The sequence below is a fragment of the Rhinolophus sinicus genome, chromosome 12 (genome assembly GCF_057876585.1).
Source record: "Rhinolophus sinicus isolate RSI-liver-muscle chromosome 12, RSI-T2T, whole genome shotgun sequence".
NCBI classification, from domain to species: domain Eukaryota; kingdom Metazoa; phylum Chordata; class Mammalia; order Chiroptera; family Rhinolophidae; genus Rhinolophus; species Rhinolophus sinicus.
Genome location: NC_142512.1, coordinates 16694879 through 16710754, shown reverse-complemented (window position 1 = coordinate 16710754; position 15876 = coordinate 16694879). Strand labels below are relative to the sequence as shown.

General features: G+C 52.9%; 1 protein-coding gene across 3 annotated transcripts in view; it reads left to right on the top strand.

Annotated features, from left to right (window-relative positions):
• SPNS3 (SPNS lysolipid transporter 3, sphingosine-1-phosphate (putative)) overlaps positions 1 to 15603 on the top strand; it is a 41798-nt gene extending 26195 nt beyond the window's left edge. For 2 of the 3 annotated variants that reach the window (XM_074320412.2, XM_019743782.3), the window contains 4 exons: positions 7808 to 7873; positions 13834 to 13932; positions 14071 to 14242; positions 15222 to 15603. In XM_074320412.2, coding sequence (XP_074176513.2) covers positions 7808 to 7873; positions 13834 to 13932; positions 14071 to 14242; positions 15222 to 15310 — 426 coding nt within the window. In that variant the 3' untranslated portion in view covers positions 15311 to 15603. The remainder of the gene's footprint in view (positions 1 to 7807; positions 7874 to 13833; positions 13933 to 14070; positions 14243 to 15221) is intronic. The other variant, XM_088801995.1, reaches the window with a different exon arrangement.
• The last annotated feature ends 273 nt before the right edge of the window (positions 15604 to 15876 follow it).

Genomic DNA, 15876 nt, shown 5'->3' with positions numbered 1-15876 from the left:
GCGTTCTGTTTTAGACATGTTAAATTTAAGATGCCTCTTAGAACATTCAACTGGAAATCTTAAAAGGCAGTTGGATATATGAGTCTGGAGTTCAGGAGAGAGGTCGGGAGACAGGCTGGTTATTTAAAGCCACGAGACTGAATGAGATCACCAAGGCAGTGTGCATGGATAGAGAAGAGGACCAAGGATGACTCTCCAGGGCATGCCACATGTCAAGACGGTGTGACATCAAGGGGTGGGACCAACAATTCCATCTACCACACTGTATCAAATGACCTTTACATTTTGATTTGGGAGAAATTTAAAAAACAAAAGAAAAGGCAGAAAAGTCCAAAGAAGAAAATGACCACTAGCCATATTATCATCCTCCAGAATTAACTACTCTTAACATCTTGGCTTATTTGCTTCCACTTTTGTTATTTAATGAGGTGACCATCATTCTATACGTGTCTCTCTGTATAGATACACAAATTTATGGTTTCAGAAATATTTTTATTAAGTTGGGGTCACATGGTAGTGTAATTTTAAAAACAAATTTATTCAGATGTAATAATTCATATACCATACAATTCACCCATTAAAGTGTAGAATTCAATGGTCTTTAGTATATTTGGAGTTATGCAATCATCACCACATCAGTTTTAGAATATTTTCATCACCCCAAAAAGAAACTTCATATCATTAGTCACTCCCCATTTCTCCCCAATCTGCCTCTACCCCAGATGTAGGTACTAATTTAATTTCTGTCTTTAGAGGTTTGCCTATTTTGGATATTTCATAGAAATGGGATCATATAATGTGTTTAATTCATTTGTATGAATTTACCTGAAGCAACTGAAGTGAAATCAAATGAATTATTCAACTTCACGTTAATTGTATAACTTTGAACTCATTGATGAGTCCCAATTATGAAAGAGAACGCCAGCCTTCTCATACTGCCCCCTTCTGCTCTTCCTAACCTCCTGATTTTTGTTAGTTATAGTATTAGTTTTACTTTTTCTAGATTTATAACACTCACAGTCTATTCTCTAGGCATAATCCTTATAGTCATTTGCCAGTCGTCCCAGATTTAAATAGATTCAATGCTCATTACCAGTATATTTACATAGATCCTCCATTCCTGAGTTTTTTTATTTTGCTTCAACTCCCAACTGGGTAGATTTTGTGGTTAAGTAGTTTTTATCCATCCACCCCCACCCACAACACCCAAAAGGCTAAAGAGATTGTGTTCCTTTGGTTCATTCGTGTTTGAGATTGTCTTTCTTTCTTTAACGCTACTTGAACAACAGCTAACTGGGTTGTTCATATAGCATTCTTGGCTCACAGTTTCTTTCCCTCATTACTTTGCAAACATTTGCTCAGTTGTCTTTTGGCATCAAATATGGCTATGGAGAATAAAGTTAGCTTGATTTTTAACAAATTGTTAAATGTTGATTCAGTTTTTCCATCTGGATACCTGAAGATTTCATTCTTCATTCTTGAAACTCAATATCTTAGCTAGTGTATTAGTTATCTCTCGCTGTGTAACAAATCACCCCAAAACGTGGCCATTTAAGACAGCACACATGTATTATCTCTCAGTTTCTGTGGGTAGAGAATCCAGGCAGAACTTAGCTGGGTCCTCTGCTTCATGGTCTCTTGCAGGCTGCAATCAAGGCCAGGGTGAGAATACAAGAGGGGGCGATCTCTGGAGCCATGTTGGAGCCAGATGCTTCCCAGCCAGGCTTTGTCTCAATGCTAAATATCCTGTATCATATCAACGTCTCTTCCTAGCAGTGTTCTTTTTATTTGCTGAATCAGTACTAAGTATCCTCCTTCCCCATTTCATCTCTTTGAACCTTTCTTATGTTGGTTTGTTTGTTGGGTTGGATCATCTTCAGGGCTGGGACTAGGGTGAGGCAAGCAAGGCACGGAGGGCACCCCCTCAGGTACTGAGCCTGCCCTGGTGCAACCCTGAGAGTGAGCCCTTCCTTAAACCGGGTGCCTTAGGCACCTCACTTGCTACACTGTGGTCCCAATCCTGATCATCTGTATCTGTCTTCCGTACCATGTACTTTTCTCTAATAGCTTTCTTCTCTTTGTGTTTTCAAAAATCATCAGTCAGTGAGATTATATCAGGCCTTTCCTCTATATCAATAAATCTACTTTCATTTATGCCTATTCTGTGTCTAACTATTTATAATTTATTAGTTTTGTAATAATGTTGTTTTACCCCCCCCCACCCCCCCACGACCACACACACATTTATTTCCTTAGGGCTGTGATATCCCTTTATATCTCATCCTATGGGGGCTCGTTTCGTTTTTGAGCTCTTTCTTGATTAAATTACTGTTCAGTATATAATTTGAGGCAATTGTAAGGAATTTCCTTCTGCTCTTTCTCCTATCATCTTCTAGGTTGGGTTCTTTTTTTCTGCCTGTTTCACTTTCTCCCTTCCCTCCCTCCCTCCCTCCCTCCTTTCCTTCCTTCCCTTCCCTACCTTTCCCTCTCTTTCTCTCCCTCCTTTCTTTTTCTTCCCCCTCCCCTTCCCTCCCCTTCCCCCTCTTCCTCTCTTTCTCCTTCCCCCTTAGGTTGGGCATGGGCTACTCTGCTCAGATACTGAATTTGCTTTGATATAGTGTGGATGACTCTTTGTTCTTGATTCTCTGTCAGCTTTCTCTGTGACCCTTCTTTCCTCCAAAGGGGCTGCAGTTTGAGAGTTGAGCATTAGGTTTTCTGTCACCTGAGGGAATTGAAAGGCTCAGGTGTGGCAGTGAGGAGTCTTTGTTCCAACACTTGGGCTCTGCTCTCTCTTCTGGGATTTAGGTAAATGCTCCATCACAGCATTCATTCTATTTAATTACTGGGTGCTTATCCCCTTCTGGGATGGAGGCTGTGCTCCAGCCTTGAGTGGAGTCAGTAACTGGAGCCATTGTACGCTTTCTCCACTTTTACCCATTTTTTTCCCCAGCAGCTTTTCGCGCTGGTTCTCAGTCAAGAATGAGAACTAAGGGCCCTTCAGTTTATTTCCCTTTAGTATGGGGGTTTTGGAGACTAGTTTTAGGGAGGAGAGCTGAGAAGAGCTATACTTTCTACTCCAGAATTGTCTGTTGTTTTTTTTTCCCTTGGCTGCCAATATTTAATGTTTATCTTATTAGGTTTTGTTCTTTTCTCTGCTGAAAAACATTTTTTTTCCTGCCTTACTATTTTTTACTTTTTGGGAAAGGGAAATCTATGTTGCAATTTCAATCCCTCAACTTTACAGAGGAGTTGCCCTAGACGTTAAAGCCCCTTCCAGCCCAAACTAGATCACTATTCTGCGTTCCCTACTTGCCCAAGAAGAGATGTGGCCATCACCACACAGAGCAGAGTCAGCTTGGCTGTGACCAAGGCCTTTATTTCCAGGAGGGAAGACTGCCCTTCTCAGCCTTGAAGACTCCTGAGTAAGGACCAGAGATGGAGGCGCAGTATCTGACCAGCCTGGTGCCCATGGGGCAGCTTGCGAGGTGGTTGACAGGGATCAACCAGGATGTGTGCCCACCATAGCTGTAGTCAGTCAGCTAAGGATTCTGGGGATTCTGGCCCCTGGTGGTGGTCGTGGGGACCCAGACAGCTGGGCGGTGCAGATATCCCAGCTCTGGGGGGCTTTTGTACAACTTAGCCCTTGGGGAGCTTCTTGAGTAAACCCTTTTCCTCTTGCATCTTGGGCTAGAGTAACCAGACTTGCCAGGGGCTGCCTCAGAGGGACTGAGAGAGGCCCACCTGCCCTTCCTCTGAGGGTCCCGCTTCCCTGCCAAGATCTAGCAGGTGTCTCTTCTTGGATGGGCAGCAGAGCCCACCCACATAGCCCAGAATCTCTGCTGAATTCTCTAGAGAAGCCCAGAGCTCTGCTCCCTCACTGCCTCACTTCCCACCTGCCTGTCTACCAGGCTGCTGCTGGCCCCTGGGAAACAGGTGGTGCCCTTGTGCCCTGAAGCCAGTCCCTGCAATTACAGGTTGGCAGGCCCAGGGGCAAAGTGTGCCAGCCAGCTTGGCAGCTTGCTGGCGGCTAGTCTGCCTGGGGCCTGTGTCCTGACTGGCTCAGCCTCATAGGCTGAGGAGTTGATCTGTGAAAGGAGAGGATTGGGTCTTAGCTCTGCCCCGGCCTCCATGGGCCCATGGGGGATGTTTACCTTCTCCCTTCCTGGTGAGGCCTAGAGTGCTTTCTTTGCAGGTCAGAGATCAGTTATTACCCAATTGGAAGACTGAGAGGGACCAAGGTGAAGACACTGCCCCCTCCACCCTGTAGGGACTGAGTTTTCTCTGGGCAGAGGCTCCATCTTTCCTCCTGTTCCCTTCCCGTACCTACCTGTGCATGCAGGTGTACCTGAGGAGAGGTGCGGATATGTGTGTGTGTGCAGGTATGAGTGTATGCATGTCCATGTGTATACGTACAAGGGCACAAGCGTGTTTGTGTACATGCATACCTGTGTGTGCGCGTGTGATTGTGTGTGCACAACTTGCTGTTACGAGACGGCAAGCTTGCAGGTATATATGCTAAGCTTTTTTCAGCAGTTCACCCCAGCAAGCATGTATCAGTGTTTGCAGCCACTGCTTGTTTGGTTGGTACTTTTGCCACACAAACTTTAATATTTCAAATGTCATCCATGTTACCTGCATATGTGTGTACTTGTGGTGTGTGTTTTGTGTGTGTATCCCAGGTTATGAGTGTCCATGTCTGTGTGTATATGTGTGAGTGTGCACGTGTGTTGAAGCTTGTGTACACGTGTGTGAAGTCTTGCATACGCACGTGTCTGTGCATGCTTGTGTGGCTGCATGTGTATGTGCCTGCCTCACAGTGTGAGTGGGTATGTGTGTGTGTTCCTGCTTTCATGGCCAGGGGTGACTAAGGTCAGGGATGTTCATCATCGCTACCCCAGCTTGAGGGGGAAATCCCCTCGCGTCTGAAATGGGAAAGGGCAGAGGCTGAGGGGCTCTACATTTCTCAGGCTCCAGGCAGCATTCCCAGGCCCTGTCACCCAGGGGACTAAGTCAGGGTGGGGGGAAGCATGCACAGGCGCTAAGGGGACAAGGGCAGAGTCAGATTTCCCTTTTGGAAGTCCCCTTCAGGGCTGGGGGGTGGGGATGGTGAGGTCTGGGAAACTGGTAAGGAGGAAAGAAGGGGAGGCCTGGACCAGGCCAGCAGCAGACAAGAGGGATGGGAAGGTTAAAGGGACATGTAGGATGCAGAATGGACAGGACTCACTGGCTGGAGGGCGGTGAGGGTGAGCAAGGCCTGTAGGAGCCCACCGCCTCCCCCTCCCTGTGCCTGGCCTGAGTGGCAGGACACAACAGGCTTTCCCAGAAAAGCAGCTTTGGCAGCTTGCTGGCAGCTAGTCGGTGTCTGGGGCTTGTGTCCTGGCTGGCTCAGTCACACTGCGTGAGGACAGTGACATGGGAGGACAGGAGGAGAGAACGAGTTTCGGGGCCTGCTCAGCAAGAGGTGCCTGTGGCCGTTCGGGAGAGGGTGCCCGGGACGTGCCTGGCACTCGGGGTGAGGCAATCCATGCAGGAGTAGCTTTGAACAGTCAGCTAAACTCTTCACGGTAGCTTTATTTCAAGCCACGGCCCTTCTAGTTAGTTTGTTGAGTTATTTACTTGAGGAACCCAAGTCTGAGTTGGTCATGGAAGCCACTGAACTCTAAGATCCAATTTGCGCATAGCCTGTGAGGAATGCATGTAGTGCCAAGCGAGCTTCCCAGGCTGTTGGCGTGGAAGGTGCCAGGCAGAGCACCTGGGCCACCCCCAGCATTGTACGGTTGGGGAAATCAAGGCCCAGAGGGTGGTGACCTCCCCTGAGTCACCCAGCATGGCAGGGTGGGGCCGGGCTGTCCACCTCAGCAGGTCACACCCCTTTGTTGGAGAGCCCCTCCTTCAGCAGCCGCCTCAGGAGACTCTAATTACAGGATTGGGAGGCAGCCTCTCCCCAGCCTGTCCCTTTGCCCCTCAAAGCCGCTGCCGCGTGGAGATGAGGATTTGGTGGTTTGCGGCCGGTTTCCAGGTGTGTCTGAGGAAACCTGGCATCCTCAGGCGGCTTGTTCTGCCTGAAAAGCCCCATTGTGGCTGTAGGCCCCTCTGATAGGCTCTATTTTGGGGTTGGGATCCACCCTGTCCCAGCTGGAGGAAGGAAAAGGTGTATTTCAGTATGTCCTGTGGGTGCGGGGGAGCAGGAGAGACAGAACAGGAGGCTGCAGCCCCAGCAGAGTGCATGGCTCCTGGTGGCTGGTGCCCGACTGTTTGGAGGGAAGGATAGAAATAAGCTGGAGGTGTGAGGAGGGGAGAAGCCTGGCAGCCCAGTGGAAGTGGCTGGAATGTGAGGGGAAAGTGGGTGTGAACCCGCCCAGGCTTTCATGTGGCCTCAGGAGGCTGGGGTGGCAAATCCTGTCAGGCTGGAATGCAGATCTGTGGCCGGCCTAGGCCCCACCTGAGACCTGCCTGCCAGCAAGTCTGATTCCCACCCCTGTGGGTACCGAGCCCCATGTCCTAGGCCCAGAAGGAGACCCGCTTTGCCCTCAAGGGTTCCCCAGTTTGGGTGCAGAGGGACCAGTGAGACTGAGAGAACACACACAGCTGCTCTCTCTCATTGGTGGGTTCTGCTCTCTCTCTACATCATTACGTCATGTTCTTACTCTGACCAGCATGGTGGGTACATTTCAGCCTCCCTGCCTCTGCTCTAGTGGGTCCTCTGTCTGGCATGGCCATGGGGCTCTTCTCAGCCAATTCTGATCCTGCCCATCTTTCAGGGCTCTTCTCAGTGCCCCCTCCACCTGGATGCCCTCCCCATCCTGAGCTTTCCTCTGACTTCCCTTCTGCCAGCCTCACTGGGCATTATGGCTGCTGAGGCCTCTATGGAGTCTTCCCCCCAACAGCCTCCTGTCTCTCACCTTACACAGGGCCAGTCACAGGGGTGAGGGACTCGCCAGAAAGTGGCTTGATGTGTGACCTTGGGCCTGAGTCTCCTCATCTGTGAAATGGGTGTAATGATATCTACCTTACGAGTGGACTGAGAGGTTAGATGGGTGACAAGATCAGACACTCCTGGCATGCAGTAGGTGTGTGCAGGCAGTGGTCCTTTGGCTCCTCTGCCCTCGGTGCTTGCGGGCCTTTGGGAGCCAGAGCCTGGGCTGCCCAGGGCACAGCCCCGTGATTCCAGGAATGACTAATTCCACTCCAGCAGTAAGCTCTTGGAAGCCCAGAGAAATAAGACTTTTTTTCTCCTTGTTGCTTCATTAAACTCTTCTTGAGTGAGTGGAATGAGGATTGTCCTAATCCTCTGGCATGAGGCAGGGAGGTTCAGGGAGCTGGGAGAGAGGCCCACAGTGGCCTCCCGTCACCAGCAGATATCTGGGCCAGGCAGGGGGATTCTGACATTAGGCACCTTAGCAGTGTACACAAGCCTTAGAGGAACACGGCGGAGGGGTGGGCAAGCTCTGAGCCGTCCCTGGGCCTTTCTCTTCCCGAGTCTGTTTCCCCACTTTAGAAGTGGCTTGGAAGTCCTGGCTGCCTCCTGCTGTGGCCCCATAGGTGACCTCAGGAGCTAGACCCTGGGGGCCATCCATCAGGGAGAGTGCGGTTCCTAGGCCTGCGCCCCTCATGGCTGCCCGCTTGCCCAGATGGAAATGTCTATCCATCCTTGAAGCTACCGGACCTGGAAACAGTTCCAGACCTCGCCCACCCCAATAAGTCTGTAAAGCCCGAGTCTCTCTCTCCACAGGAGGGAAGAGACAATGTCGGGAGGGGCAGGTGACTGAGGGCGGGGAGCCTCACCCTGGCCACCCTTTGTCCACAGGTATTCCTGGCGCTTGGGGAGCTGTTTCTGTCCTGTAACTGGGCAGTGGTTGCGGACATCCTGCTGGTAGGTGTGAGGGTCAGTGGGGGGCTGGTACTGGGGCCTCTTGAGCAGCAGGAGCTGGAGTCTGTCCAGCTCAGGGATGGACCTCTGCTGTGAGTGGCCTGGAGGTTGGGAGGCGTTTCAGAGACCATGGGATAGGGGACCAAGGTCATTGAACAGTTGACTTGGACCAGAGGCCTGCCTGATACTCTTAAATATCTTCTGTGACCATCACTCCCGTTTTGCAGATGAGCAAATGGAGACTCAGGGAGGGTAGGTGCCTGGGCAAAGGTCAAACAGCATGCAAAGGCACTGAGCCAGGACTGGGGCCCAGGCTTTTTGATTCCCGGGCTCCCTCCCTCCCCCACCCCTCTCTTGACTACACTGCTCAGCCAGCAAGCTCCTTGGCCTGCACTCTGGGCATGTAGACAGGGATGCTGGACTTTAGGGTTGTAGCCACTGAGCCCAGATGAGACCAGGCCACCCTAGCTCCCATGTCATGGGCCGCAAGGCAAGGGGCCGGCTCAGGCCATAAAGAGGCCTCATGCTGTCTTGACCACATGACTCTCTAGGTCCAGAGTCCAGCCTCCCTGCCTCCTTCTAGGAGACTTGCAGGGAAGGACTTTGAACACTGACAGACTGTGCTTTTGTGAATAACATAGGGCCCCAGACCTAGGGGCACCCCAACAGCCCTCCCCCTGCCTTCTGGAAGCCTGGCACATTCCAGCACTGGCAACAAGGGAACCAGAGTAGCTCAGCAATTGACTGAGACCTGTTCTGAGGCTGGCATAGCAGGGGCCTGAACCCGGATTCAGGAAACAGACCTGCGTTTCAGCCCAGCTTCTGTCACTTCTTAGCTGTGTGACCTAGGCAAGTCACTTGGTATTTATGAGCCTCACTTTCCCCAGGTGGCCAATGGGAATGAAAATGCCTTCTGGCTTATTGTGAGGGTGAAATAATATGATATGCGTGAAGCTTTTGCCCAGTGGCTGGCACAGAGAATGTTGGCCAGGATTCTGACAGCAATTCAGAGGTTTCCACTTTCTCTTCTTCCATCTCCCAGAGATATCCTGGCATCCTAGGATCTGAGTGGAAGGGCTGTGGGGAAGTGCAGTCATTTAATCCGCCAACAAGGCCTGCTTGAATACTACTGTTGATGAGATGCTCGCTTCCTGTCTAGATGTTCTGCCCACCCCGGCTCTGTGGGTGTAGACAGGTCTGCCCTGTCCTTGACTCCTGAGTGGGTGTATCAGCTGCAAGGCTGGCAAGTCTTCTTTTCTCTCCAGACAGGAGACTTGGGCTCCTGCCCAATCTCAGCCAAAAACCTGCTGAATGGCCTTGGGCCTCAGTTTCCTTGTCTATAAAAAGGGGTAATCCTACCGGTCTGGCAGGAGGAGCGAGAGAGAGCCTTCAGGAAAACCCTCAGTAAATGGGAAAGCAGGAAAGCGCTGGCAAACATTTTCTTTAGTGGAATTGCTCACCTTTAGGCGCAGGGAACTACCCCCAATCCCAACATAGCTGTTCTCTCAGGTGGTTCAGATGGAGCTGAAACCTACCCCCTGCAGCTTCCTCTACCTGCCCCCCGCTGCGCTGTTCCCACATGACAGCCCCAGAGATATGTGAAGACTGTGCCGTGTCCCCCCAGCTTCTGTGTTTGCAGGAATGATTAACCTGGCCAAGCAAGGCCCTTTGTAGGGCTGTGTGTGTTTTGGGGGCAGGGGGCAGGGGGAGGGGGGCTATGGGGCCGCTTGCTCAGCCATAGTTTGACCCATCTGGCTCTGCTGGGGAGCTTGCTGGAGCTGCCCAGGGGGCCAGCTGGCCATGACCCAGACCCCCCGGAGCTCCCTGGGGTCCTTCCCTGGCTCAGAGGCCTCCAGCTCCCAATGTGTAGCAAGGCCCAACAACCCAGAAAGGCTTCATGACCCCTTCCCCTGCCTTCCCACCTTCCTGAAGCCCCTTAACAAAAAGATTGCCTTTGGACTCTTTGGTGGTGGGAGCTGGTCCAGTCCTTGCAGTCCTTGGAGCTCAGTCTCCTGGCAGAGAGGGGATGCTGGAGGAAGGAGCAGCCTCGGGCTAAATGCAGGTGAGGGGCAGGCTGTGGGGACCTGATCCTTTGGAATGGAAGGGCAGATGCCAGCTCAGAGCAGGGTGAGGAAGGAGTGGGTGGTGAAGAAGGAGAACTGGAATATAGACCACACCTGCAAGAAGTTGTGCTGAGGAGAGAGGAGATGAGAGATGACAGGAGCTGGAGTTGGCAGGAGATCTGGGGAAGATGATGTTGTGTTTTCAAGAGATAAGGCAGGAGCAGTCTCCACAGGCAGGGGAGAGAGAAGGGTGGAGAGAGGGCCAGTAGGGGGTGGGGTGGGAGGGTTGTGGGGGCTGGGGAGAAGCAGCCTGGAGCAGGGTGGGGGCAGGAAGTGTATGGGGGCATGGGTGTTGGCAGGAGGTGCAGGAAGGTCCCATCTACTGGCAGGCTTTTGCGCCTGAGGCACAGGGGTCTCGTTGGGCAGGACCCAAGGAGTAAGGAGGCCCTGGAGTGTGCTCCCCAGGACATAAGGACAAGTTATCTGACACTGCTACCTGCACCATCCATATTCCTGAGGGCTGGGTGTGGGCTCCACTGACCTCTGTGTCCGTCCTGTCTCAGGGGCACCGCTCTCTTTGATCTGCTTATCCACAAGTAGAAGAAGCCAGATTCTCTCTGGGGAAGAGACCTCAGATACTCTCTGGTCCAGTGGTTCTCGAACTTTATTGATTTAGGTTTGGGGAGCTTGTTGCAGATTCAGCTTCCAGGCTCTCTGTCCTCAGAATCTGACTCAGTGGGTCTACGCTAGGGCCTAGGGGTCTGCAATTCTGATGAGCTCCCCACATGATCCTGATATAGCTGTTCCTCCCAGCACACTGGTCTAGTGCAGCCAGGTCCCCGTTCCATGAAACCTCTGCAAAATTCTGACTAGCGTAATCCTTCCCCTGGTTCACATACCCTCCGACAGGGAGCTCTCTGCCTGAACCCTTGGGAGCCGCTGTCTCCTGGCTGCTCTGTTGATGAAAAGGATCTGGCCCCCTCACAGCCAAGACTCACCTCAGATACATTTCCGGCCAGTTCCCCCTAGCCCGGGTGAGCCCCAGGCTCCTTAGAATGCTAACATTGTGTGTCCCGAGCAGGCGTCTCCCCAGGCTGAGCTCCCTGCCCCCTCAAACCTACCAATAGGGTCTCTAGCTCCCTCTCAACCCTCCTGTCTGTCTGGGCCCCACTTGGGGTGGCCCAGAACCAGCTCACTCCACCCCAGCAGTGGGGAGCTCACTCCCTCTCCCAGGTCTGCCCTCGGGGTTCTGGAATCCAGCCACCAGGCTTGTCTCCCACCTTCTTAGCAGGTTTTCCCCATCCCCTGGAGGATATCACCCTCCTGTTCTGCTGCTGACAGCGTCTCCATGCTTCCCTGCCCTGCCTTCTGCCCCCCAGATAGCTCTCTGCGCACACTACCAGGGGTGTCTGGGTGTGAGGGCTCAGTGGGGAGTGCAAGAGGCAGGCTGCCAGGGAGTCTGCACCTGGCGGCTGCCCCTCTGACTTTCTGTAGGCCCTTGGTTGGCTCTGGTTATGCTCTAGGCTATAAAGGGAACAGATCTTTAAGAAGGGAGAGTCAAAAACAGAGGTGTTTTTGTCTCAGAATAGAGCGAGCCTGGATTTTTGGGAACCCAAAAGCCTCTCACTTCTAAAATTACCAGCTGGGCTCTCCAGCTGCTGATGGCCCCCTGGCTATATGGAGACAATGGGGACCCAGAACAGACTGGGGGCAATCTACCTCTCCTGCCACTGGCAGCAGCGGCTTTATGTGGGCCCAGCTGGTTGGGGTTCCTGGGAGGGCAGGAGGGGACCATCCTGGCTAGACCTCGCTTTGAGGGCCCAAATAACCCCGGCCCCTGAATGGACATTTTTGAACACTGAGCACCTGTCTTCTAGGAGGCCCTGCCCTTTTCCCCAGAACCACTGGTGAGGAATCACATAATTCGAGGGTGAGAAGGAAGTGCTTGGGGAAGGTGCAGAGCTGTGGTCATTTCCTTAAGTCTGTTGGCAGGTGTGGTGATGGGTGAGAGGCCCAGTTTCTCTTGCCACCTGGAAAGACTGGCTCAGCACCAGGGACCCTGGGACTAGCCGGTCACCCACAAGAGTGACTCTTGCCACTCTGGCCTGCCCACCCACAAGGCCCCTCTCACCAGAACGCCTGCCGCTCCTGCTCACAAAGGGACGCCCTTGCTCAAACTGTGTCCTGCCCGGATATGCCCTCCCCCACTCTCTCTGCCAGTTACCTGTTTGCAGGGCTGGGCATGAACTTGTCCTTTTTATCCTTCTCCCCATTTTCCAAATGTTCTAGAACAAATACATAAATACTGCTGGAAAGACTCCTCCTTGCTCATAGCAGCAGAGTGGCCTTCCTTGGAGGAAGAAGGCCTGGGATCCAAGGTCAGCAGCCCTGCCATTTCCTGGTTGGGTGACCTTGGGCAAGTTACTTACCCTCCCTGTGGAGGGTTTCCTCATCAATAAAATGTGGATTACAGTTGTATCTCCCTCATGGTTTTGTCGAATGGATATATATAAAAATATACATATGCACATACATACATGTGATATGTAAAATGCATACAGGAAGCATGTAACATATAATAAATGTTAGTAATTATTATTATCATCGTTATTATTCTCTGATGGGCTCAGATGATGGACACACAGGTCTTGGGGATAAGGCTCTGGGGTAGGAAGCTCCCCTGGGACTGCCCTGTCTGTCAGGACCTGTGACGTGTGGCATCTGCTTGAGCCCTTTCCTCTGCTTCCTGTTGCAGCCCTGGGTTCTGGCAGGGTTTCTCCCGGGACCAGTCTCCCAGTCGGGTCTACCTGTTTTATTTAGTTGGCAAACTTTCAGTCAGTCCCTTCTGTGCCCGGTGACTTGCTGTATCCCAGGGACCCCAAGAGAAATTAGACAGGAGCTTTGCTGCACAGACAATATAGGGGTAAGAGGAGGTGGACAAAAAAGCAACTCTCAACTGTGAAGGATGTGTGTTCAGTGAGGGGTGCACACAGGGGCTCTGGGGGCTCTGGGCAGGGCCCTGGACTCCCCGGAGGCTTCCCAGAGGAGGTGATGGAAAGGTCAGTCCTGAAGGCCAAATGGGGAAGCCTCAGCTGGACCGGGGAGGGGAAGGTTTGCCAGGCAGAAGGCATAGTATGATCCAATGCCTGGGAGCATTCTGCCTCCCGGAGTCATAGGGCGTTATTTCTGTTCAGTGTCCATGTGAAGCCTCCAGGTACCAGCTGAAGGACGATGGTGAACATAACCCTCCATGTCGGTACTATTTTTATCCCCATTTGGGGATGAGGAGACTGAGGTACAGAAAGGTGAAGCAACTGGCCTAGTTGCACAGCTAGTGAGTGGGGCATCTGGGATTGGAACCCAGACAATCTGACTCCAGAATTCATATTCTTAACCTCCCCACCCTCTTCTGCCTGGGCTTCCCAAGGCTGCCTTTGGTCTCTGCCCAGTGGAGCCTGAACTTCCTGAGAGAAGGGCTGAGCTGTCTGAACCATCCCACACAAGTACCTGGCTGTGTACCCACTCTTCACCCCGCCAGCCTGCACGACTGCCTCCTGGGTCCCTGAGCTGGGATGCCCCAGCCCTAGCACTATCGTCATAGCCAGGCCTGGTTCCTGTCTGGTTCAAGAGCAGACCCTCAAGAGTGATGGCGCTCATCAGGGGCCTGGGCATTCCCATCCTTGGGGACTGAGGAGCTTTCCTGAGCCTGGAGGGGCCCTGCGTTCTGGTGGTGAGCCTTCAGGCACTGGGGTCATTGATTCCCTCTCATCTCATTCTCCTGGCCAGCCTGTTACACCTCCAGGCAGGTCCTTGGCAGGTGGGGAGCAGGAGGTGGGTATGAGGGGCGTCCACGCTCTGCCCTTGCTTAGGGAGCTCCCCTGGTGCTCCTGTGTTTTACAGTCAGTGGTGGTGCCCAGATGCCGGGGGACAGCAGAGGCGCTTCAGATCACAGTGGGCCACATCCTGGGAGATGCCGGCAGCCCCTACCTCACTGGACTTGTAAGGCCGGGTGGGGGGCTGGGCTGCAGGCATGCCTGCGTATGTGTAGGGTGGGGAGGGTCTGGGGGAGGCACTGTGTGTGGTGAGGCCTGGAGGCGGCCTAGTGGACCTGGCAGACCAAACCTCCCTCCTCTGCAGATCTCCAGCGCCCTGCGGGCCAGGCGGCCTGACTCCTACCTGCAGCGCTTCCTCAGCCTTCAGCAGAGCTTTCTGTGCTGTGTCTTTGCCATCGTCCTGGGGGCAGGCTGCTTCCTGATGGTTGCACTGTACCTGGAGAGAGACCAGGCCCAGGCCCAACAGCCTGGAACAGGTATCCCCATTTCTCACACCCATGCCCGGCTCAGGGCTGAACCCCATAGGAGCCAGGAGCATCAGCCATCCCCTGATCCCCTGGCTAGTTCATTCATTCATTCATTCATTCATTCATTCATTCATTCATTCATTCATTCATTCAAAAATAGTTATTACACCCTTGCTATGTGCCAGGCAATGCTGCAGATGCCGGGAAGTGAAAGCCAAGTCCAAGCCTTCATGGAGCTCATGCTCTAGAAGGCAGAGACAGGCAAGGAACAAACAGAAAGCAAAAGATAGAGTATGTCTGTGGTGAGAAATACTATGGAGAGACATCAAGCAGGAACGTGGGTAGAGAGGAACAGGTAGGGGCCATTTGCAGTGTTTGAAAGGATGGTCAGGGAGGTCCTCGCTGCACAGGTGACATTGTTGCAAAGATTTGGCGAAGGTGAGGGAGTGAGCCATGCAGCTATTGGGGGAAGGTACTCCCTGCAGAGGGAACAGGTATTGCAAAGGCCCTGAGGTGACAATGCGCCTGATGTGTTTGAGGACTGGCAAGGAGGCTCGTGTGGCTGAAGCAGGAGCAAGGGGAAAGGGATGAGGGTGGCAGTAATGGGGCCAGAGCATGGGGAGTTCGGGGGCCCTTGTAGGGACTGGGTGGCCTTAACTCTGAGTGAGACGGGAGTGCTGTGTGGTTTCCAGCAGACGAGCCCCAAGGTATCCGCTTTACACTGCAGAAGCACCACTCTGGGTGCTGTGTTGAGCACAGACTGTAGGAGCGTGGCATTGAAGCAGAGAGGCCAGAGAAGGCTCTACAACCAGAAGAGAGAACAGTGAGGCTGGGACCACGGTGGCATTGAAGGAAGGGAGAAAGGGTCGGATTTGGAATTTATTTTGAAAATGGAAGCTAGAGGATTTTCTGACAGACTGTGCCCAGGCCTGCTCCCAAAGCACCTTTTGCTTCCTTGGGGGCTGGCTGAGATTCTTTCTTCCCACAGGGACCCCAGACGGCAAGCAGGTGGACTGCAAGGATGGAGAGAGCCAAAGCCTGCTTTCCGGCACTAGGGCCTCCACGGAGAACCCCTGAGGCCATTGCCCCGCAGTAAGGAGGTTTCACCCACCCTGCCTGCACCCCTCCCGTTGGCCTCTGCTCACATTGGCTGTTACTCAGGGACCCTGGCCGAGCTACACCTGCCACTTCTTCACTCCCAGCTAGAGAGCTGGCAGGGCCTGCGGTTGGGCTGGGAATTGAGCTGTCAGCACCCTCTGTGGGAGGCCTGGGCCTGTGCCTGCACCCAGCACCAGGCTCCTCAGCCTGGGGTCTTCAGCCTGGCTGCTGGCGGGTCCCGATTAAAGCACGGCCAGTACAAAGCCCATGGATTTCTGGCTTTTGGACAACTATGTTATTTATAGCCTCACCGTGCCTCTGCCGGGAGTGGGAGCAGGAGAGGAAGACGTGGGCAGTCCTGGCCAAGGATTCAGGGCTGTCCCTGATGTGGGGAAACTGAGGCAGCTGTTCAGATGGGTCTCTAGGTGTTCTTACCCTGGCTCTCCCACTGTGACTCAGCTTCCCCACTGTGCAGGCTCAGGAGGGCACAGGACACCTTCTGCATGAATTCGTCCTCTGAGCAAAATGTGGGGGTTGAATCCGTA